Genomic DNA, 26,594 nt, shown 5'->3' on the forward strand with positions numbered 1-26,594 from the left:
AATTTATAATTTTTAAGTTTTTTCTTTTGTTGAGAAAGGGAACGATAATTAAATTAAACTAAATAAGAGTTTGATATATAGGTACCCCTGAGTATCATCTATAAGTAAATGGGCTAAACAAACGAGTGAGATAGAACACAAACAAAAATAGTCATTCACAACAAGAATATCCGAGGGAGAGGAAGGTTGAAAATTACTCCACAAACAAGCAAGTGCATCTGCACATTTGTTCCCCTTTATGAAAGACATGAATTAATGAGTTAGAACTCATAGAATAAAAGACATCTTGCAATGAGTAATCGGAGGAGAAAACAAAATATTAGTAGCAAAGCTACTTTTCATAAAGTGTATATATGTGGCAGCATCCACTTCTATCAGTAATCAAAGACCATTTCGAAGGATCCACAATTTCACTTCAACACTGGTTGCTCTCAAGATAAAAAGATAGGATCCGAAAATCCAATCCCTAAAATGGTCATGAATGAGGGTCCCTACTCCGGCCCTCCTTGGAGTACCAAGGGATGAGCCATTCATATTCAAGTTAAACTAGTTGTCTAGCAGAGGTTTCCAAGAAATAGGGAAAAGCTTAGGAGGGATGATAGGTGCTAAAAGTAACATGTTTTAATATTGTTCTTAATACGGTTCTGGGTGATTATTCGATGTAAATTGTGAATTTTATGCTCCCAATCCTTTAAATTCATGTTTTTATACTTAGGAGAGCATTTGGAAGCAAAATGAGCGAAAAACGAGTGAAAATCGAAAAATCATAGTGAGTTACAAGAGCCACACGGGCTGGACCCTTCCACACGTACTGGACACATGGGTTGTCACACGACCATGTGCCAGACCATATGAAAATTGTGAATCGCACTCCAACCTTGCGGGAAAATGCATTTTTTAAGTTTTTCGGGCATTTTTAAGACCTATTTATGAAAAAATAAGAAGAAATGAGGGAATTGTCATAGAATATTCAAGAAAACAAATTGAAAAACACCATTGAAGCTGATTCTAAAGCAGATTTCCATCAAATTTGAAGATTCCCTTTTGATTTCTTTGAAGATTATCATGAGTTTTTTTATTTCTTATGGTTATACTGTGTTTTAGATGTTTTCATTTGCTAGCATAAACTAATTTTCTTAATACCTAGAGGAGATAGTGCAATGAATTCACCAACACTCGCAACAACTCTCTGAACAAATCCTTCAAAGAGTCTAGATTGGCCAAAAACTAGGGCATTTCGACATAGCTAAATTTTCCAGGAGGAGAAGGTTAATACAATGGGCCAAGGGACTTGAGAGCTCCAAACCCATTTATTGGAGGGGATATTAGCTCGAATCCAATTATCCCAAGTATTAAAACAAAGAGGGATGAAATTAAAGTGAGCATAAATAGAATCTCATAATTGCTTTGATCGTTGGCAGTCTCGGAGGAGATGTTGAATACTCTTTAGGGCACATTCGCAAAGAGGGCACAAAATTGGGATATCTAAACCATGCTGAGCAATGAACTGTTTTGTTGGGGGAGCTTGGTGCCAACATTTCCAGAGTTAAAACTTCAACTTGAGGGGAAGCTTAGCTTCCTATAAAGAGGACCACAAGTGATTGCAGTTACGAGGAGAAATTGAAATCCGGTTGAGAGCTAGGGAATACGCATTAACAAGGGTGAAAGATCTAGAAATTGAAATCCGATAGCTATATTTTTCTAGATTTTATATATAAAAAAAATTCATAATTCATAAAAAGAATAATTTTTATCGACGAGTGATTAGTGGTGAGTATTCGATCGAGTCGAGTCGAATCGAGTCAAAAAATTTCGAGTTAGTTGAGTTGACGAATCCTATTTTAGCAACTGAACTCAATTTGAATTTTGTTCGAATCAGATCAAATTGAGTAAAAAAATTTCAAGTCAAGTTGAGTAGAGTTAACGAAACTTATTATTTATACTCAATGTTGTGTTTACATGACCCGATTATTTAACTAGTAAACGAAGTACAAAATTATTTAACTATATAGACAATATAATGATTTTGACTTTTAACTTAATGAGTAAACATTTATCAAAATAATGTAGTTTTGCCTTTTAATTTAATGGTTTTGACTTTCAGCTTTAAAAAAGGTAAACATTTATCAAAACGGTGTAATTTTGTTTTTTCTTATTCTGATTTTTGGATAAATAGAATTATATAATTCATATTCGAGTTAAACCGAAAAACTTAATTTTTTATTCGAGTTGATCCAAATAACTCGAACTATTTAATTCAAAATTTGAAAAAATTATCGAATTTTTCAAATCAAATAAGATTTTGATCACCCTTACGAGTGATATCAATTCAATAAATACTTAAAAAATAATATTTTAAAATTATTATATATAGGAATATCTGAATCAATAGAATGATAAAAAAATTAGCACAGCCGTTTGGACTTCAATATTGTAATGATCACAAGATCAATAAAAAAACAATACCTACAAGATCCGATTAACCAACCGACCTTCTTAATATAGAAAAAAAGGGCCTTCTTTGTATTCATAAAGTATAAATGAATGAATAATTAATTAGTCCACTAATGTGTTTACATGTCATGAATTTCCCCATATATATATATACACGTTGACTTTATTTCTGTAATTATATAACTTAATTCACATCTACATGTCGGAACACTTAAATAAACATCCATTAAATATGTATGGATAGCGTTTATTGTTAGAAGGACTTGTAATATTTTGTGAAATTTCTCTTCAGGAAGGAGATAGTCAACTCTTTTTTGCCTTTCGACTTAGAAAATTGGACAGCTTGAGAGGGCATGAGTCATATAGCCATGCTTGACCTTAATATTATTAATAATTTCAACAAATGCCAAGTAAATATATTGTAAATTCTAAAATTTTATAAATAAAAAAAGTTAAGTCTGTAAATCATACCAATTTTCTAATTTAAGCTTCGTATGTCAATGTATTGAAATACCTATTACTTTTTTGATTTAATTTGTCTAAAAAGGGGAATAAATGAATAGAAAAGGTGACAAATTACTTAAAATGTGACACTTATCAGTTCCTAAAAGGAAACCTAACACTTACCATATATGGAAACAACAGTGATAAAAAAAAAAGTTTCTCGCCTATGTGCATATTTATAAGTGGATAAAACTGATTTTGAATTAAGTTTTTAAATAAATTAATTTATAATTTATATTAGATGTCCACAAATTTATTCCTCTGACAGGTTTTTCATTAATCATTACAATTTTTAAAACTTTTTTTTTTTTGGATTTAAAAGAGTCACACACTGCTGTAATCTAATTTTATTAATTGAGTACTGTTGAATCGTGAAACTGAATCCTTTAAATTGATTATTCATTATAAATAGTAAGTAGATATGATTTGATAATAATACCAAACTGAGTCAGAAAAAAAAAAAAGGCTTATAAATAATTTAGAGATTTAAAACATTATAGGAAAGGGCCAGAAGAGAGTGCGTCTTTGAAGGAGAAGAAGGTGGGGGGTGAGAGAGAGAGAGAGAGAGAGAGAAGACATCAACTATGGATAGTCTGATTAGGAACAAAGGCGTATTTCGGGTGTCAGTGTGTGGACAAGAAGAGGTTGAACATCTCTCTAGAGAGAGTAGCCATTACAGTCTATCCACCGGCATACTTCCTTCGCTTGGTGCCCGAAGTAACCGTAGGGTCAAGCTCAGGAGTTCCATCATTTCTCCTTATGATCGCCGTTACAGGTCCATATAACAAAAACCTTCGTTTTTTTCTTCTGTTGTTTGTGATTCTGGGTTTTTATTTATTTATTTATTGATGAGCTAATTTTCATGATTCATTTTCATCACCTTCTCTAAAAGTTTTAGAACTCTGGGTTCTTCTATTTTTTTTTTTAAATTCCCTTAATGTTGACTTAAGGGGTCTGTTATGGGGGGATTACGATCATCATACGTATAATAAATTCCTTTTTTGTTTTCGGGAAAATCACGACATTGAATCTCGTAAAACTTGTTTTGGAAAATACAAAGTAAAACAAATCCATCTTATTTGCTGAGTTGTTCAATGTTATTTACGTCTTGCTTACACTTGTTCTTTAGCGAGAAAAGCAAAGAGAGTATTCTGTTCACAATATTCCATGCGACTATGAGGCTGATTTTTACATTAACGCCATTCTTTGGAATCTTGGCTTACTAAAGTTTCTTCCTTTTCGGGTTTTTATTTATTTGTCTTTCATTTTTCACTATTTTAATTTTCTTTCGGTCCTTGACTTTTTTTGCCTTTTGTTTTCTTGTTTGCCATCTGTTTTCTTCCTTATTCTTATCCTTAATATCGTTTATTTTATTTTGTTTTGTTGTTGTTATTAGTACTGTTATGGTTTTGTTATACTTGTTGTTGGGGGGTATATATGAAAAAGGACTAGTCTGACATCAGAATCTCTAATGGTGCTGTGGTTAAATGGTTGAACATATTACTGATACTACTTTGTTATGTTAATTTGTTTCTTTGGTTTGAAAGGTAATAAGCAAATTCAAAGTCCATAAAAAGGATTAAATGATGACTGGAATTTATATAATTATATTGACTCTTGCAGGGTATGGGAGACTTTTTTGATTATTCTGGTAGTCTACACAGCTTGGGTATCACCCTTTGAATTTGGATTCATTAGAAAACCAGAAGCACCACTCTCCATTATTGATAACGTTGTTAATGGATTCTTTGCCCTGGATATTGTCCTTACCTTCTTTGTTGCATACCTTGATAAAGCTACCTATCTACTCATTGATGATCCAAAGAAGATTGCTTGGAAATATGCTAGTTCCTGGTTGGCTTTTGATATTATATCCACAATACCATCTGAATTAGCTCAAAAGTTCTTCCCTAGGCGAGTGCACTCTTATGGCTTATTTAATATGCTTCGCCTTTGGCGTCTCCGTAGAGTTAGTGCCTTGTTTTCCAGGTATCACCTAACTCTCTAACTTCAATAATTGTGAGAGCTCTGTTTATTGTTCTCCACTTATTTGATTGTGGCATGTCTTATTGTTGCTTTTTCAATAGATTGGAGAAGGACAAGAACTACAACTACTTTTGGGTTCGATGTGCTAAACTTGTTTGTGTGAGTACAACAAAAAAGATACGAGACAATTAACCCTGAATTTTATTTCTATTAATGCAGCATTCATGAGGCTCTGGATGGTTCTTTTGCAGGTTACACTTTTTGCTGTTCATTGTGCCGGATGTTTCTATTATCTTATAGCTGCACAGTATCATGATCCCGGAAGAACATGGATTGGAGCATCTCTGGGAGAAAATTTCCTCGAACAGAGCTTGTCTATTCGATATGTGACATCGATTTACTGGTCCATCACTACACTGACTACTGTTGGCTATGGGGATTTGCATCCTGTGAATACTAGGGAGATGATATTTGACATTTTCTACATGCTTTTCAACCTCGGATTGACAGCATATTTGATTGGTAACATGACAAACTTGGTTGTCCATGGAACCAGCCGAACTAGAAGATTTGTGAGTGACATCTTTATAGTTTATCTAGCTAATCAACTAGCTTCGAGTTATTTTTTCTTTTCGATGTGGGTGTGTTAACTTTTGAGTTACCTTAGTTCTGCTATTTTGTTCTTGCCGATATTGGATTTTCTTTGATAGTTTTATTTGTGTTTTTGGCTCTCAGAGGGATACCATTCAAGCTGCCACAAGTTTTGCTCAAAGAAATCAATTGCCTCCCCGCCTGCAAGATCAGATGCTTGCACATTTATGTCTGAAGTTCAGGACAGATTCGGAGGGGCTGCAGCAGCAAGAGACTCTCGATGCCCTTCCCAAAGCCATCCGATCAAGCATTTCACATTATCTTTTCTACTCTCTTATGGATAAGGTGTACTTGTTTCGTGGCGTTTCTAATGACTTACTTTTTCAGCTGGTAATACAGTGGAAACAATGCTTATGCTTTTGTACTGAAATTCTCTTCTTTAGTTTTCTTCTTTTCAATATCTTTATCCATCTTTATGAATAAATGTCTTAAGGTATCAGAGATGAAAGCTGAATATTTTCCTCCAAAAGAAGACATTATCCTGCAGAATGAAGCACCTACAGATTTCTACATCCTTGTCACCGGTGCTGTGGTAAAAAGCCTTGTTTCTTGTTCAAATTTCTGGTTATTCCGTTTCAGGATTTATGATATCCTATTGAAACTTAATTTTGTTTCTCAAAGTAGTCACTGATGTTTTGTATTGCTCCCCAGGATCTAGTGATTCTAAAAAATGGAGTAGAACAGGCAAGTTGCATTGCTCAAACACTAGCCTTATCGATCAGTAATCGATTAATGGATGCCAACTGAATCAAATGCCAACTGGTTTCAGGTTGTTGGAGAGGCAAATACAGGTGATATCTGTGGTGAGATAGGTGTACTTTGTTATAGACCGCAGCTCTTCACGATACGCACAAAACGATTGTGCCAACTACTACGTCTAAACCGTACTACATTCCTTAATATCATTCAGGCCAATGTTGGAGATGGGACCATAATCATGAATAATCTCCTTCAGGTATACCTCATGTACTTAATGATATAACCTGACTAAAATAATCCAATAAATTGCTTTAATCTTAATGTCATTGAACAATGTAAGCAGTAAATTATCAAAGATTGTTCCATTATGATGGAATGGGGAAGGCCTCATGAAGAAAAAGCTTTTTACATGTTCCGAACTATTGAAATTCTTTTTTGGGCAGCATTTGAAAGACATGAATGATCCAATTATGCAAGGAGTCTTAATCGAAACGGAAAACATGCTAGCTCGTGGGAGAATGGATCTACCTCTCAATCTTTGCTTCACGGCACTCCGGGGAGATGATCTGTTGTTGCATCAGCTGTTGAAAAGGGGGCTTGACCCTAATGAGTCAGACAACAGCGGAAGAACAGCTCTGGTTTGTTACACTCTTCAGCTATTGATTTGGTCATCTCCTCAATTCTTTAGTACTGCAGCAGCGCTAATCTTATTTTATTTTCTATAAAATTAGCATATAGCAGCATCGAAAGGAAGTGAGAACTGTGTTCTTCTTTTGCTGGATTATGGTGCAGATCCTAACGGCAAAGGTACTCTCCAGTCTGTCTTGTTGAATTTTGTTTTCCTCTAGGCAATTCTTGCGGTTCTTAGTTCATTACTCTCACAGGTACCCTTGATAGCTAATGTGGAAATTCTTAACAAATATTAAATCATTGCATGCACATCAGTTACTTGTCAATTCATTTTAACATTTATTTATTTGTATAATTTAGATGAATAATGGTGTTAAGTGTTGACTTCTGCACATGCTAGGGGGAAAATAATCATATTACCTATCCAAACAAATAAACAAACCCCATATGTTGATTTATTAACCCACATTTCACCTCCAAAACTGAAAAGCTCTTCTACTTTGATGCCGGTTTCCTAAAATAACTAAGGAGTTAAAAGAAATGTTTTACTTTGCTTTATAATGTCTGGTACAAATACCTTTTGGGTTTTTTTTTTCTTCTTTTGTACAAATGAAACTGCAACTTGAGATAGGGGAAGAGCTGCAATTGCGGATGTTGGGATTTGAACCCCAAACCTGTTGGATGTCACCTTTCAAAGACAATTGTATAAACCAATTGAGCTAAGCTCCGAATTCTGCTCTTCTGGTTTTAATATTGCCCAACAACTGTTTGATATCATCCTCATTTTTTTAAGTCGGTTATTGTTCTAACATGAAGTCATATATATATAAATATAAACAAAGAGCCCAAAAATGTCAAACAAGATTATCTTGTCAAGTGTTTTTATAGTTGACTTTTCTGTTTTATAACATGTCACTGTTTATGAATCTATGGGTGTAGGAATTCATGTTTGTTACTTCATGATATAAATTTGCACTCGTCATTAGACAGAACAGCCAAAATACTTATTTGGTTTGAACCTTTCAAGATACTCGGTCAACCGTTTCTTCGAGCAATAGGAAATGCTTTGAGTTTTACTTTATGATTCCACTGATTTGTTTGATTTTTATGCAGATTCGGAAGGAAGTGTCCCACTATGGGAAGCAATGTTAGCTGGCCATGATAAAGTGGCCCAACTGCTGAAGGATAACGGGGGAAACATCAATGCTGGAGACGTAGGCCACTTTGCGTGCACTGCTGCCGAGCAGAATAACTTAAACTTGCTCAAGGAAATTGTTCGTTATGGGGGCGACGTCACATGCCCGAGGAACAATGGTTACACAGCTCTTCATGTTGCTGTTTGTGAAGACAACATTGAAATAGTCAAGTTCCTTTTGGAACAAGGTGCTGACATCGACCAACCTGATGTTCATCATTGGACCCCAAGGGATTTAGCTGAGCAACAAGGACATGAAGAAATAAAGATGATATTTGAACCAAGTAATGAAAAGAAACCCCAATCTGTCATGTCGGTTCCAGAGAAGCAGCAAACACGTTATCTTGGGAGGTTTACGAGCGAGCCGGTCATTCTGCCTGCAGCAACCACGGAAACAGATGGATCCTGGAGCCAATCCCGTCCGAGGCGTAGGACTAGTAACTTCCACAACTCTCTGTTTGGGGTAATGTCATCTGCACACAACGTGGAGAGTGATTTATTGCTGTCAGTTAATCAACCCAAGGCTGTGAAGCATTCTGTTGTTAACTCTGCTAGAGTGGTAATTAGTTGCCCGGAAAAGGGAGAAACCACCGGAAAACTCATTCTACTTCCGGGGAGCTTTCAGGAGCTACTTGACATTGGTGCTAAGAAATTTGGGATCTTTGGTGCTAAAATTATGTGCAAAGGAGCTGAAATTGGTGATGTTGAGGTGATTAGAGATGGTGACCATCTTGTTTTTGTTAATGATGGTGAAATGCTACAAGAGACCAACAACCAAAGCTCCTAATACGATGCGTTTTCATGGACCATAGCTGCACTTTCTTCTTCCAAGTTCCATCTTATATTATCCTGGTTGAGTTTGAGTACCGGATATATGTTTGTCCAACAGGGGTATATTCAAAATTTTGCATGTTCTTTTCATATATTCAAAGGATTATCCTCTCATACCATGTCCTAACATGTATTAAAATAATCCAAGTGAGGGATACAAGTACTTGAGGGGAAAAAATGAAAAATCAGGAAACAGGGGGTTCCACTGGGCGGAGCTTGAGCTTTACTTTGCAATAATATTTATAAACATTTTACATTTTTCAAATTTAGAATCTGAAAAATCTGAGCTTATACTTGGTGCGTGCACTGAATAAGGTTTTGTAATTTGTAAACATATCCATGCTATGTCAAGATGTCCAGCTTGGTTCAGCCTCCATTACATTATTTGAACAATTATTTTACATTTTCAGGTTGTACATTCTTGGATGCTAATGCTAATGCTAATCCAGAAGCTTTTTATATATATTTTCCTTGTACGCAGAATTATTTAGAAGGTTCAAATATCTCTCACAAACTTTCATTTTGTTATATTCGTGCTCTAGCTTGGATACATGACAGCATGTGGAATGACCCATCACCTTGTATCTTTAGTAGTGACCATCTAGTTGGCCCTCGGTGATGACTGTCCGATTGGTCATACGTGATTAGCCACTCACTTTGGGTCTCCAATAGGCCACTTGCTTTTATCCTCCAAAGGGACCATTGAAGGACCACCAATGCATAACAATCTCGTACTACTATAGCAAGGAGAATGTCAAGATAGGACCATATAGTACTACGCTTGACGACAACTGACATGTAATGGTCTTGCCACCTAGTCGACCACCCAAGTAACCTATCATTTGTATTGTCGGTGACATGTAACTACTAGACAAAGGGACCCCCTATATATACCCCTACATACAAGATATCAAGGATCTTCGTCCAAGCATTCCCACCTAATAACTCAGTGTTCTTCAATCTTCCCCACTCCTTTCTCCTTTCTCATCCTCCTCATTTCTTAGTTCTCTCCTCTGGCTCTTCGCCTATCACAAGTGAACCAGCTTCATTACAACCTCCATTTCCTCCTCATTGTTTCCTCTACTTCTAATTCACTTTATATACAATTGGTATGATAAGCATGGACCGAAAACCATGGCTCATTCTTCAGCTGATATACTTGTTAGTCAAGAAAACCTTAACCCAGAGCTCCTTCCATCCCAAGCGCAAACTCAACCACATGTGCAAATCACCAAAGAACCACTTTTTAACCTTAACTAAATGCCCAACACCACTCTCAACCTTTACCAGGAACCTCCTCCATTCTCCCTTGAGATATTTACTGTTATCCACCCTACTAACTAGTTTCCTTTTTCACTTTGGTGGTATACTCAACCTCCTTAAGGCAATTCCACCACCACTTTTGTGGACCAAACCTCTCCACACCCTAACTTCAGTTCTCAACAACAGTTCACTAAGATGCAAGAGGAGATGCAGTGCCCTGAGGCTTATCTATTTGAGTAGCAATGCCTATATCAAGAATAACAAGAGCGTCAACACCTGTTAGACTTAAAAAATGCTTAAAATAGACAGCTAATTAAATAGTTTAATGTAGGTAGGGACCCAACCAGACATGACACCAACCTTAGGAGGAAGAAACTGCCTAATTCATTCTCTACAGACAACAGGGTCAAAGGTAACTTGATGACCCTCTGATGACAATGTTTTCCTGATAGGTTCTCAAGGCAGAGGTCTCTGTGATAATGACACCCTTTTGGAAGAGTAAATGTAAGAATTGAAGAAAGAATAATTATACGAATTCTGAGGGGAATAATGTTGGGAAATGTGCCCACATTGTAGTAAACGTTTAATTATTTTCTATATTTTTGAACAATGAATGAATAGATAAAGTTAATTTCACATTTCACTATTACGTCTTTTGTGTTTCTGTCTTTCATGTTTTGCATGCATAGCGAAATTGTGATAAACAAATATTAGCTCATTGATTGTCTAAGTTCAAACTGATGATAAGTGGCACTACAAGAACGTTTACATTACGAAAAAGATAACTTACTTCACTAGATAATCTAAATGAGTCCGTAATCCCGTAAAAGAATTAAAGTGAGGATTTGATTCAAATACGTAGAAGGATTATTATGTCATCTATAGTTCCAATTGGGGGTATGACTAGTCTTGGCTACCGGAGCAGTTGACTCTACAGGTAGAGACATAGATGTATTCATTAGAAGAATGATACATTGGACTAGACCTAAGATGAATTAATTCTGAATCCATTTGTAAATTAATTCACTTGTGACGTTCATGGTGTGATTTACCTAAATCCTGAATTAGTCACTGACCATGTGTTTGTAACTCATGTGCTTGGATATAAGTGGAAGCTTATATTTAAAGATGATCAAACCCATAGCTGGTATGTAACATCCCAAGATAAGGCTTGAAAGTTTTAGCCACACTAGTGAGAGTTCGTTGGTGCTTCGGCGAACTAAGAGTTTCCCAAACAAATTCCAGCAAAAAAGTTCAACAGTGTTTTGGTAAACTGATGCTCGTCAGAAGGATTAGTAAGAAGTTTGATAAAAGAGTTTTAGTAAGAATCAGTAAGCAATATATGCTAAAAGATACAATGGGATTTTTCCAGATTCATTGAAATCATGTTCGCTAGTTTGTTTGGTAAGCTGGAGTTTGCCAGTCTGTTTGGTGAACCAGGGTTCGCCAGGTAAGTTATGAACTAGGGGTTCGCTAGTCAAAGTCGAAGTTAGACTCAAATTAGGAAATAAATATATGATGTATCTAGGAATACTTTTTGTGCAAGTAACACATTTCCTAAGCAAGTAGGGCATCCTAAGATTTCTAGGAGACTTAATGCCTATAACTACGACCCTTATTCCATGAGAATTCTCTCATCGATATTATTTGTCAAGTCTCTATTTCGAATTAAGTTCATAGCAACCAAGGTAAACTTTTATCTTGTTAGGGTTGTTTGTATAGAAAACTAAGCTCGCCTGCATATGTGAATTCTATAAGCTTTGCCTGTTTAAGTAATTTGTGTGTCTATATGTGTTGTGAACCAGTCGGACCATCAATGAACAATGGTAAAGGCAAAGCTAAACTCGTTTAAATTCTCAAGCTTTTTTTTTGCTGAGTGGTTTAGAATTACCATGTGTGTGCAAACTGTTATATTTCTTTTTTTTTTTTGAAATTTTTAAGGTTTCCAAACTAAGCTCCAAGAATAAGTTTTTCTGAAACTTTGTTTTTAAGTTCAGACACTTTTTTTTTAAAATATGGCTTGAAGTCATGTTTTTAAAGCTATGTTTTAAAAATAAGTTTTACACGTGCTCCTATAAGAGCTTATGTTTTGAGATGTATTTTTAACATGCAGTTTTATAAATTGTGTTTTTACTCACTTTGGTGCGAGCTCTATGAGCAAGTGTTTTCAAGCAAGCTCTTTATGCGAGCTCTATGTGATAGTATTTTGTGCGTGCTCCTTTTCGAGCCCTTATGTTGGATATAATGACATGCCATAGAATTGTGAGTAATCACCATAATTTTTCTATGATTTGGGCGTTGAAGCCTTGGGACATGTGAAAATAAGGGAATGTCGAGCTATGCTCTATTCAATGGGACATGTTAGCGTACAGAAGAGTGTTTAGCTGATGCTACACTTAAGAGACATGTTTAAAACTCTTTGAGTCATTCTGAGGTGTTATAAGAAGATCCACATTATCCAACAGATTCTGATAAGACAAATATGGGCAATGACATATCTTATGTTCCTTTATCATTCTGATAAGACAAGTATGTGAACATATTTCATGTTATACAAGATTCATTTTCAAACAAGCTAAGTTTTCAAGTATGATTTTCTATAAGAACAAATGAAACTATTTTTACAGACTTATATGTTTTTCTGACAAGCAGGCAAAACGGAAAACTAGGTCTCACATATTTACGATGAACCCAGCTTGTGACATGATTTTCAGACTAAGTCCTCTTTTTATTTTAAACTCTGTGTTTTAAGCATACTCTGCTAATTCCTAATAATTCACTAAGTTCGCAATGAACTCACTCACTCTTCTCTTACTTTGTAGGTAAGTAGGTCGTGAAGGGCAATGGCGAGGTAGATGACTTGGCGAGACTCATACCTGAAGAGATATTGGCGAACCTAGAAAAATAGGCAACGGGGTTTTATTTATATGAGTTTAAACTTATTACGATTTAATTCAGTTAATGGAACAATTTCTTTAAATTCTATAAGTTTATTTTGCTTTTGCAAACCATGTCTTAAAATATTTAATTAGCTTTTCATTATGAATAAAGTTGATGTTTTTCATGCATAAGTGTTACGTTGTATTACTGTAACTCTTATCAAAATATGCGAGTCAAATTTATTGCTAGGTACTGTTTTTTGTGACCCTTGTATGTTTGCAAACTTGAAGAAAATTACATGCGTACCCTTATTAACAATAGCTTTACTACTTAAAGAACCCATGTAAATTGTGCGAACCCATATGTTTATGTGAACCCTATTATAGTATGACAACCTATGCATGCACGATTCTTTTGTTGCAAAGTTTTTTTACTTAACAAACCTATATTACTGTATGCGAACTTAGGTTGATGTGTGAACTCATACTTTCTGTGTGATGCGAACTTACGTTGAAAGTTGCTATGCGAACTTATGACTGAGTGATGTTTGTAAACGTTTAAAATGTTGCAGGCTGACATGCAAGCACTTCCTCTATTTGTTCAATAAGCTTGCATGATTTATGTTATATGCATGATGTTATGACATTTCGCTGTAATGTGTGAAACTTAGCACAACTTCCATGTTGTGAATCAGTAGTGTGTTGGAGGTTAGGTTGGGAGTTAACAGATAGTCACTCTAGTGGCTAATATGGCACACTAGATTCAGATTGAACTTACTTGGCCAAGTTTGGGGTGTTACACAATATATTAGGTACATGACTTGTGTATGGCATGGCTTTACTAACAACAATAGAATTCATAGCTCGATTAAAGAGTTAACAATATCCTCTCATTGACATTAAGTGGATTGATAAATATGAAACGTGGACACTGATAACTCTTGAAAAGAGTTATATTTTATACCTTTAGATCTAGCTAATTATCTGTGCTTAGGTACTTTTAATTGCATTTTAAGACAGTCCATTAGTATTTTTCTTGTTTTAAACTTACATTAGGAGCTTGAATTGTACTTAAATATTAGTTCTTTTTAATTGCTTATGGAAGGGTTGTGTGTGATAGTGGATTGGTAGGTGCAGCATGAGGAACAAGAAATAAATGAGTGAAGGTTTGCCAGGGCAAAAGGTTGGACAGTTTGTCAACATGAATGCCATGACAATGCTGGGAAGATGTCTAGTCAACATTTAAAGCTAATCGATCTTTCCAGTTGAACTTGTACCAGATATAACTCCCTGAAAAAGAGGGAAGAAAATCAGGGACTGTTGGATTTACCTAGGGAAAACGATTATAAAATCCAAAGGAGGAAAACCTAAAGGAGGCGAAAAAACAAAAAGAAGATCCTGAGGTAGAAAAATAAAAGGTAGCAGCTGATTAGAGACGAGAAGAGGAAGACGAATGCAATCCCTTTCATCCACCACAGGACACTGCATCGCTGGAGTGTGGGCTGGATAAGAGGAAGCTATCTTCTTGACGTTTTTCCCTTATTTCTAGATTACTCTTCGTAAATTGATTTAATGAAAACGATGTTGAATAATATTTTGGATTTGAATTTTAATTGCCAACACATGAGCTAAATCTTATAGGGTTGAGATTACTTGATGAAATTCTTATTTTCTTTAATTGCTGAAGCCTAGATCTGCTTTAATACACTGTTTCATTCAATGGTTCTTTACGAAATTGCATGTTTACAAACTCTAGACATAGATGGATGTACAACATGTTCATTACATTAATCAAATTCTGATAAGGTTAGGTTAATGAGATTGAAATTGAATGATATGAGCAAGTATTCGATTGAATACTTGTAGAAGCCTCTAGACATAGAGCAACGTTCATACAAAAAGAAAACAATACAGTTTAAGGTACCGTGCTGAAGGCCTATATACATATATCACTTAAGGCAAGGTAACTTAAGGCCTTGTTCTTGAAAGAAGCATACCATTTTAGAACTCTTCTAGACAGTAGATTGCGTATGATTTTGTCGAGGCATTATTGTTAGTAAGGGTATATTCTTAGTAATCCCGACCTTCTAAACAATATCATAAACCCTCTATCCTTTGCCATAGTATCTTCACTATAGCATTTTTAGTTGTTTACTCTTACGTATTATTCACGTGATTATTCTCGAATTTGCCATTGCATTCTTATTCTTGTTTTGTCATAGCATTTCCATTATTTATTAGTTATTCAAATTACACACATCATTATTTCTTCAAATTACCGCTACATTCTTATCACTATTTTTGTCATAATATTAATCATATTTCATTATAATAACTCAACCATTTTATACCTAACCAATCCCTGTGGAGACGGTCTTAATTATCACTTTATTACTTGATTCGATGTGTATACTTACACAATTCGCATATCATTTCACACGCGACAGACACGGGTTGCTTGTTCTCGAACAAATAATTTATCACAATCATTTGTTGACAATGATCATATTAATTATTAAGAAGACGCAATGGTGACCATGAGATAAAATATAATTGTGATAAAATATGATTGTATTGAGTGAACAAATTTAACTCAAAGGAATCAAGGATATCACATGAGGGTAACACACATGACGAGGTCATTGGACAAAGTAGTTGGATGAATTACTTTTGTAAAGAATATACAGTAAGGAGTTTTCAATCATGATACTTTTTGTGGACTGACTCCATGATTAAGTAAATTGTGAATTATCAAAACGATGCTTCTAGACATAATTGCAATTACTAGAGCCTAATTGTATATGTTCGATTGATCCTTCCGCTAGCTTAACAAAAGCTCAATCGGAATGCATTTGAATTAGAAGAAAATTCTACGACTTTGGAAATAATTTAATTGAGTCGATTTACTCAATGTGGAATTAAATTAAGCAGTCGTGGGAATTGTTCGACTTGAAAATTTGGATAAAGAATTTTCTTAAAAAATTAATTTACAAAATATTAGTAATGAAAATTAATTTTGATCAAGTAAAATTAAATTAATCAAATAAATTTAAATAAATATGATATTTTTAAAAATTAATTTTCAAGTCAGACAATTGGCATAATGGGTAATTAAACTTGAAAATTAAACTTGAGAATGAAAATTGGGCCCGAAAACCCAAAATCGAGACCGAGACCTAAAAATTGATTGAACTAGGCTTGGTATGTAAAATTGGGTCAACGGTCCAATCGATGGCTAGACCGGACCAGTTGAGTCGTCATTAGCTCGGATTGAATTGGCTTGTGGTGTCGTGAAAGTGTCGCACCTGTGATGGCATCACCAGACACGACGGTGTTGGTGGCAACAATGATAGCATTTCGATGGCCAACAAGTGGTCCTTCAACAGTTGAGCAGTGGAAGAATTACACTCTTACTGAGACTTTATTGGATAATTTGATTTTAGATTAACTATTCCAAAAATAATATTATTTTAATAATTTTAATATTAAATTTAATTTAATATTAAAGTGATTAAGTTTAATTATAGTTGAACTCTCTAAACTTTCCATATAAAAAGAGAGTCAATAGTCATTTTTTTTGCATATTTGAATTCAAAAGAAAGTTGTAGAGACAAAATTCTTTAAAGAGATCATTTTAGAAGATTTCTAGAGATTTTTTTTTGTTATTTACAACTTGACCTAGAAGTATAGAGAATTTGCGAAATTGCCCTACTGGTAATTTTGTGAAAATTTTTCTAATTCGAAGCGAGCTCATACTCAGCAAATGTGAGCTTAAAGATAGCGAAGAAGACTACTTGATTGAAGCATTCATCCTAGACGAATAAAAAAGGTACAATTTTGATTAAATGTTTATTACAGGATATGTCACTTACTTTAAATAAGGTTAAAGGTACAATTTTGATTAAATATTTATTACAATTTTGATTAAATGAAGCGTTCATCCTCGACGTCGTAACGTCACTTACTGTGTTGGCCTCGTCGAGATGACTTGGTTTCTTGTCTCGTCATGACATTATAGGTCTTTTCCTGTCATGATGATGTTCGAGATAGGTTGATGTGGAACCTTCAAGAGGGAAAAGAAAAGCGAAAGTGGTCAACGAGTAACCAAAAACTCTGGTTTGTACATTTATGATTTATGGTCATATCAATTGATTGCATTTTCATGTTATATGTATATGGGAATGTTAAGGTGAGTATACAGTGATAAATTGAACTATTAGATTGAGATTGAATGTGAATTGCCAAGATAGAGGATTAAATGAATAAAATGTAAAATAACATGAATTGCTTGAAATATGATATATGTTATGAAGTGGAAATGTATTGAATGATATGAGATATATGTGACATGTTAATAAATTGGATTGTGATAGTGAATTTGATTGAGAAATGATATATGTACTAGATTATAAATAGAAGTGAACATTAGTACCCTATTAACTAGTCGGGTTGAGTCAAATATAGTTGGCATGCTATAAGACTGGTTTGTGTATAGGTTATGCGCTTATGCACCAAGATGCACTTCATGTACCAATATGCACTTCGTGCACCAAGATGCACATTGTGTGCCAAGAATGTACTTCGTGTGCTAGTATGCACTTTGTGTGCCAATATGCACATTACGTGACAGTTACCCTACTTTGATTTATCTAATGATGCACTTTGGTGCCAGTTTAGTGTGTTGGTTGGATAATCCAAGTATCCATCCGAGTTAATAGGGTTTGTAAAATGTACAATTGGTAAACAATATGAATGTGATATCAATTGATGCTATTGGGCTGATTTATGTATAAATGTGATTGGAATACTGGAATTATATTGTTGATTAAGCAAATCAAGTGAAAACGAGCCCTGGGACAGAAGTGAATACAAATGATTCGATAGACTCTAGAAATGAGTTAAATGGTATGAAATCAAAGTAAAAGAGACAAGTTTCATGGAACATGAATGATTTGATGTTAAAGACATATTGTAAAGATGCATAAATGAATGCTTGATTTTCGATTGATATAGAATTTATATGTATTGAATGATTGTTAACTGTTAAACAAGTTGGAGTTGGTTATATATGTTACAATGTTGAATAGTTTTTTTTCTTTTTTCTTTTTTGTATTGATATAAGTATGCTACATATACAAATTGATGATTGAAAAGGCTTGACACTTTGGAACATGAATTGGTTGGATATTAGATGTATATATGCATATTTTATCATGAACCACACTGTTAATTCTTTTGTTATATATATCTTGAATCATGAATGTACCATTGAGCCTTATTGCTCAGTGTACGATTTGTTTATTCCATGCGTAGGTACATGTATTCTCGAAGCCTAAGGAAAGTAAAGTTAGCATCCAGACTGCCACAATAAACTCAACTTAGGTTTGTATAACTTTTTTATTATATCAATGACATGTACTTAGGAAATTCTTGGTCTAACTTTTGAGATGGTCACCTAAATGTTCCTAAGTTCTGAATATATATAATGGTTTTGGTCATGTATGGAATTGATATTAATGGCTTGAAATGGTATTTTATACATGTCAATTATGTTGATTGGGAAAATTGGGGTATTAAGGCCAAATGTTATTAAACTTGTTAGGTGGAAAACCTTGAAAAACAGAGGATTAGTAGTTTGCTATAGATGTTGCAACTTCACATCTTGAACGTTGTGACATCAAGCCATCATGTCGTGACGTCCTTAGCTTGAAGTTACAATGTTGGCCTTGTTTTATTTTGAAAACTCTACAATTTGGTCCTCAAGTTGGGAAGTTTGACTACTATTTTCAATTCGCGACACTATGTCGTGAAAGTCACGACAGCCACTTAAAATACTTTGGAAACTTTTCAATTTAGATCTAATTCAATCTTGGGTTGGTATTAAGCTTTCATAAGCTTGTACATGAACCGAAAATGATTATATATTGTGTTTTAAGTTGGTAATACTTGTAACTAAATGGTTAATGATGAATTTTTTTTAAATTCAGTCATAATTGTTCTAACTACAAATATAGCATCCCGTAGCTCAGCCCCGACGATCGAGTCGGGTATGGGGTATTACAACACCAAATTGTTGATAGGTAGAACCAATAAGGAGGAGAAGGCTATGATAGAGGAGGTTCACCCTGGATTGGGGCTGAGAGTTGTTGTTCTTGGTGAATTAGAAAATAATTAGAGGGATTGGTTTAGGTTGGTAAGGGGAAGAAGGTTCTAACTATTTTCTTCTTAGTCTTCTATCAAGTTTTGTGGTTGGATTTATATATGAGAGACAAAGGATTTTATGCGTTTTTGGACTTGCTGACAACAAATTTATATCTTGTCTCATTGCAGTGGAAATGATATGACATTTTAGGTCGATGATATGACATCTTAGGATAGTTGGATAATTAATGAACTTGAGACCCCATGTGCACCTTGCGAAGGTGGTTTAGGAAGGGTTTGCTACGAAATTGATTAATACTTAAGGTTCAATGGACATAAGATTTGTCTAATGGAGACATATGCATGGTATGTAGATCACCTGTTAAGGACACGTGTAGGGGACATGAGAAAATGGTATAACAAGTTGTTATTATTATTATTTTGTTATAGTTTAAGATAAATGTACCTTCGAGATGAGATAAAATTATAAAAGAAAAACACCTTAATGAAATAATATATGATTAGCTAAAACATAATTTTGGGATCAAATTAATATTATTAATTTTAATAATTTTAATAAAACTATAATTATTTTATAAATTGCTAATGAAATAAAAAAATACAAGTAACTTTAAGATATTATCATGCATAAATTTATTTTTATAAATACACGTAAAACATCCCGCTTATAAAAAAATTTATTCCATTATCCTCTAAACAATTTAATGAATTGCAATTCAATGAGAGAATCATACATTCATATCAATAGTATGAAACTATCAGAGAGAACTGTACTTGGCTTTTTTATAAAAATAATATGAATTTTTTATTAATTATAAAAAAAACCCATTTTCTTTTATTATGTACGTAAATGACCTGAAATGAATAATGAAAGTTGGTAGAGCCAAAGTGATTGGAGCCACTCACTTGCCACGTCAGCCAATCATTTGTTGCTAGAATTAAAAAATCAATTTTTTGGGTGGAGCCCATCTATTTGGCGTGACCTGTATAAATACTACTCCAATACCAGTACTTTTGAATATTTCGAAGGCCAGAAAATAAATAATAGTGGTGGAGCCAAATAGATAATATGGTGGCACCAACACCTTTATTATGTTAGAATTTTTTTTTAAAGTGATTTTTTTTAATGCAACCAGGGATATTTATTAACTTTAAAAAGTAAACATCTAAAAAATGAATAAAAATAGACTAAAAAAAATAGAATACTCTAGGACTAAAAAATAAAAACGCCTGAAAACTTTGATATCCCCATCAGTTGTAAATGGCCTGTCCCCCACCTTCCCTTTTCCAAAATGTCGATTCAGTTTCAATGGAGGTAAAGCAGGAGAGAAAATAAGAACGTTTTTGATGAAGGGACTCTCAACACCCTCATTCTCTGCGATCCGGCGCTTCATGTCAGTCTGGCTCTCGTGGTCGGTCCAGTTCCGGTTGGTGTGTGGCATTCCCAGGAACCGCACCAAGCAGGTAAATCTCTTCCTTCTTTCTGAGACTTGTTCTGGCAATGATATGGGCTAACTTATTTTAAAACTAAAAGTGTTAATTTATTTGGTGGAGCCATAGATGGCGTGACCACCATGCTGCAATTAATTTTTTTTTAGTTTTGTTTCAAAATTAGTAAAAAATGAATTTTTTATTTTGGTCGAGCCACCCTTTTTTGGCGTGACCAAATGACTATATATACACCAATGAAGTTCAGTTAAGGTGAAGAAATTCTTTTAAAATATTATTAAGTTAGAGAATGAATGGGAAGGAGATCAAAGCTGATTTTTATGTTTTTGTGTTTCTGTTTATTTAGAAAATTTTATAATTTGAAGGTATGTTTTATTTAACGATAATCTAGAGAAGCTCCAACACCTACAAATTTAATGATCCTTTTCGAAAGTGTATATTTGATTCTTTAATTTCATATGCGGTGACAATTTCAAGTAAAAATAAGGGCCTCGGTTGCCAGTGATTTATTCGGTAACGAGTTCAAATTGTTTATGTAAGTCTTTTTGTTGGCTGTAGTAGAATGATAACAGGTTCAAATTGGTTATACAATCAATGGGTGAGATTATCAATAACAGGTTAGTCTTAAACAAAATTGAAATCATCATTTGATTATGTTTTATTAGTATTAAGAAAGTTGCTCATGTTGTCGTTAAAATTGGTCGTTTATGTTCCTTCGTAATTTTTACGCTTCAAATTTCAACATTTTTTTTAAATGTAGGAAAATGTAAATCATGTACAAAGTAAGTTGTATGAAATTATTTTGGAATGTTGCCAATGTAAAATTATATTTTGTAAAATATAATGTAACATCTTAGAAACCGAGTTAGAAGAAATTAAGTTGGAAACCAAGAGTGGTCATCTCTCGATTTTGAGTTTAGATTTTGGAAAATTTTTGACAAGTGAATTGATTTGGTTCAGTGGTTAAGTGTTTTGGTTATATGTAAGGTTCTGGGTTCGAATCCTACCTCTTGAAATTTTGCTACTTTTGATTAAATCTTTATCTTTGGACATGTCAGTTATAAGTTAAATTCAGCCAATTGATGACAAGAATGAGCCTGCTAGTTTGATGGTTAAGTTTTTGTGTACTCTGTGGTCTGGTTTTCAAATCGTTGTGGAAGCAGTAGGGAATTGTTTTTTGAATTTCTTTGTATGGGAGTCAGTTTTGGGTGCTTAATTAAACCTCATGGGTTGATGAAATTATTTTGTTTTCTTTTTTACTTTTCATTTCTATTTTATGTCATTCCTCCGTTCTTTATTTATTTTTCTTCGTTTTGGTTCTTCTCTTCAAACTACCTTCTTTTTTACTATGTTATGTCGAACTAATTTTGTACAGAGTCTGACTTCTCCTTCTAGTTTAGTTCATTGGCCGGTAAGTTCGATTTAAAGTTTTGGTGTCGAAAATTTTTTGACATAACTTCGATTTTGGAATGTTAACTTTTAGTGATTTGATTGCGACTTAATCATTTGTTGGAAAATTGCTTGTCGTTTAGGGACAAGAACTTATCCTTGTTGCTTCTGCTTCGAATTCGTATCAGATGGGTACCAAAAACCCAACTTTTGTTCCAAGTTTAGTTGTCGGAAAACAAATTGTCGACGCCATGGCCATGCGTCAGGCCATGTGGTAGGCCATGTGAGCCACACGTGTGTTAGGCCGTGTAACTCATTGTTCATAAAAATTAAAGGCACATGGGAATGTGCTCAGGCCGTGTGTGGTTATGAGATGTGCAGGGTTTACATGGGCCAGTGACACGGGCGTGTGTTCAGGCCGTATAACTCAATGTTTGCGAATTAGAATCACATGGGCAAGTGACATGGGTGTGTGTCAAGTTGTGTGGGACACACGGGAAAGCACACGGGCGTGTGGACCATTATTGGAATTTTACTCTCGCGCCACAAGCTTCATTTGAGATGAATGCAAGCCTACTGTAGGGTCCGTACGATCTGAATTAGACTATACAACTTGATATCTAATGATTTGATGATGAACAACTTGTGAACTGTACGTATGTCTGTTATGTTAAACCTAAGAACGTAGGATTTGTCAGAACATAACGTGCTATTGTATAATGTATGCGAGTTATCCATGTATGATCTATATTCTGTTAAGTTGTTGGTACTGATTCTGATTTATAACTATGCATGTGACTTTATGGCAAATATGATATTTTGTTAAGTTTGAAAATCTGTTTATAACGCATGAACTCCTATGCCTATTGACTCTATTACTGTAAGATAGTATGACTTACATGCTCATCTCACTGCTTATATATATGCATGCCATAACACATTGCGTGGGACTTGGGATGTTGTGAAGGAAGGAAGTTTCTGATTGCTTAATGGTCTGTATTATCTGGTGGTTTATCCACAGTTCTGTTCTGACAGCTTGGCTGTAATATAGTGGCTTGACCACATATATTTGATCTGGCAGTTTTAACTACAAATATTCTGGTGACACTGTCCACAATTATCTGTTGGTGTGATTTGGCTGGGAGAGTTCTGAGGGAACTCTATTTTGGTGTGTAACAGAGTTGGTTAGGATGTTTTTTTTTGATAAATCTGTATTTTGATCTATTTGAAAAATACTGCATCTGCATGAACATACATACTCTGCGTAGCTCTATTCTATTCTTCTCTGTTATGTTCTGCTCTGTCCTGTTCTGGTTGGTTTGTATTGTTCTATTACATTAGCATTATGGAAATCTCTGGGATACCTGATTTGTTTCGTTCTGTTCTTATAGTCGTTATTATATTCTCCGTGTTACTCTGATTTATGTATTATGTTTTGTTAATTGTAATTGATGTTGGTTATACAATAGGCTTTATAGCTCACCCTTGGTTTATCTTTGTGTCTTCAGGTAAGCCTCTGACTTAGGATCGGATGGCGTATGAGAGCTCAAATTATTTTACAATAATGTAAAAATATTCCTAATCTTCAGGGTTGGGAATATGCTTTTGAGCTCGTCTTAATTTTTGCTAAATTTGTCAGTAGTTAATAATTTTTAATGCACAACTACAGAATCACTCAAGTCGACAAAACGGATTTTGGTTTTCAATGTTAAACTCCAAAAATATTTTCTTCCACGAATTAAGTGAAGTTTTGAATGTTTTCTGGATAATTACTGAATTAGTTTTCGATGTGTTGATGTAACTCATCTAGATTTGGTATTAACTTCTAGGTTGGGTTTGAGGTGTTACATATAATTTTTGAATTATATATATTAATAGTTATTTGAAATGTTGGCAATATAAAATAATTTTCATTTAAATTATTTTTGCAATGTGAATTAACTGTTTGACAAGGCGTGTAACTAAAAAAATAGAAATATAAGGGCAGAACTAAAAAGGATAAAGGAAAAATGAAAGTTTGGGAAAAATGAGAAAGAAAAAAAAAGTGGTAATAGGAGTTGGCTGAAAAAAAAGAATGAAAAATGGTATTTACGCATAAAATAAAAATAAGGGAGATTTTTAAAAAATAAAAAAAATAGGACCAAAAAATAAATAAATGGATAAAGATGTCTGACTGGTCCACCACATTAGCCGCGTAAGTAACATCAGTGATGTGGCAAGTCTGGAGGTCAACTTGGCTTTTAATGTTTAGGAAAACGCACTTATCTAGCTTGAGGTTGCCTCCTTCCCTTAGCTCCTTATTAGATATAAAAGGGGGATGGGCCCTTGGTTTGGTCCGCCATATTTTAGAACTAAAATTTCAAATAGAAGAAAAGATGAAAAGCAAATTAATTTTTTTATTAGTTCTAATCTAAGTTTGTTGTGTTTGTTTTAGTTGGTGTTATTTGAAATTCAAAATTAATAAATACGATTAAGGTATGTAAACTATATATTTTGATGTGCATGTATTATATTAAAAGTAGTTAATAAATACAATTTGTGCCGGACATTTCACAACGATTTGATGATGTCCACGGTAAGACCAATAAGGGAAAAGACGGAGCGGATTGGGCTGTGGAACATCAACTATATATAGTACTATGGAACACTCGGTTCAAGAGGCGACCTCAGATACACTCTTGTATGTTTGACTTTAGTCCTTTAGAAGAGTACATACATTGGTACATGGCCAAATAGCGCTTTTTATATATGGTGGGGAACTAATGATAGTAACAGATCATGGGTATAGATGAGGGAATCAACCTATTGTGGAGCTCGATCCTAAGATCCAACCTCCGAACCCACACCTTTCATCGGATCAATGGGTTGACGCTTTTGGGGAAGGGTCCTACAGCAACACATATCACTTGGAGATGAGCAGTTGCAGTTCAAATTACTATCAATCACAATCACCAATGATGTTTGATATGTTTGGATTGACACTTATCGATGATACTATGTAGTCCACCCTGCCTCTGGCCACATTCGATTCGATGCCTGATCTTCTTGATGTGTTCAATACAGCCCAACATCCACGCCGCCAACGGAGGCCCATAAACCGTTACACCTCGAATGACGATACCACTCTTAGTTCATTCCAATTTTGATACCTATAAATTTTAAGTGTTATATCATATTTGTTGAATTAATTTATAACTCCACATTTGTTCAACTTATTGATTTTTCTGTATAACTTATAATATCCTTTTAAAATATTAAAAGTTGTATATGTGTTTACAATTATTTAAAAATATAAGCCAATTTTAAATACAAACTTAACACTAAAGACTTTAACTAACATTAAACACTAATAGTTTTGAATTAAACTTAAAGAAAACAATTCATTTTCAAAGTACCAAGCATGATTACAAATTTTAATTCCATAATACCATAAAAAAATCGAGTACAACATTCAATTTCTTCCAAACTGTGAAGATTGGCCAATACAGATGTTTCGATAAGGACAGTTACTCCAATTGTGGCTACATGTTTTGTATATGGTGCAACGCTTTAGTTTGAACTCTTCTTTAACATCCATGTCACCACGAATCCTCATCGTCTCCAGTCAACATAGATGAAGGTATTTTCCATGTTGATACATCCCGTAGTACGGGGAACTCGTTACCTCAAATACATAATGTGCGTTGAAGTGTGTACACATAATCAATATATTGTTCGACATTCACATTGAATGTTGCACACGCTGCAACCACTTGCGCACATGGGTACTAAAGTGTTTGGATCCCTATGTGACGGTCGATGCACTTTGTCACTTGAAAAGTGTCCAAGTTCCAAGAATATAGTTCTACATTCATCGAGCTCACCCTTCGAGCGTTGTCTTCCATGGCATTCCTAAAATTTTTAATGTACATGTGTCCGACCTCCAACTATTTTACTTGTCTCAACTATATTTTTGGCATCAAGATTACCAGAATGTAAAATGTAGCTGAGAAAACTGATGAAATTGGCAAGTGACGCGTACGCTTCATGACGGAGTTAACCGCCTCAACAAGGTTGGTCGTCATATGACCATATCGGTACCCTTCATCAAAACATTAAACTTATTGCCACGACTCTATACTACCCAACAATTGTTAGAGAGAATGATTGACCCCCACCATATTAGTCTTCAACCTCGCCAGCCTATGCCTGAATCGGTTTGGCTCTAGCTCGTATCCTGCATATGTATTTCGATAAAACATGTTACCATTCTTTTTAGTAAATGGACTCAAAATATTTACAAATACAATTTCAAATACAATATTTTTACCCATGTTCACAATTTGTTTGCGTTAACCTTTGTTCTTGTACTCCTTGTGCAAGTTGACAGCGATGTGGCGAATGTAATAGATAGACCTCCATGAAACCTTGGAATGCCGAATCACAGTAAGAAGACCCTTGGATCTTTCAGAGACAATGAAAATGTTATCTTGTTTGACAACATGCCTCCAGACATACTCCAG

General features: G+C 34.5%; 1 protein-coding gene across 1 annotated transcript; it reads left to right on the forward strand.

The window, feature by feature from the left end:
- The first annotated feature begins 3,432 nt into the window (after positions 1-3,432).
- Positions 3,433-9,411, forward strand: LOC107962638 (potassium channel AKT1). The gene is made up of 11 exons (XM_016899099.2): positions 3,433-3,733; positions 4,582-4,947; positions 5,046-5,103; positions 5,196-5,516; positions 5,680-5,925; positions 6,029-6,127; positions 6,247-6,279; positions 6,365-6,550; positions 6,738-6,932; positions 7,026-7,101; positions 8,038-9,411. The coding sequence occupies exons 1-11, from the start codon at positions 3,543-3,545 to the stop codon at positions 8,904-8,906; spliced, it is 2,640 nt and encodes an 879-aa protein (XP_016754588.2). The 5' UTR covers positions 3,433-3,542; the 3' UTR covers positions 8,907-9,411.
- Positions 9,412-26,594: the final 17,183 nt, after the last annotated feature.

This window comes from Gossypium hirsutum, chromosome A06, assembly GCF_007990345.1.
Source record: "Gossypium hirsutum isolate 1008001.06 chromosome A06, Gossypium_hirsutum_v2.1, whole genome shotgun sequence".
Taxonomy (NCBI): Eukaryota; Viridiplantae; Streptophyta; class Magnoliopsida; order Malvales; family Malvaceae; genus Gossypium; species Gossypium hirsutum.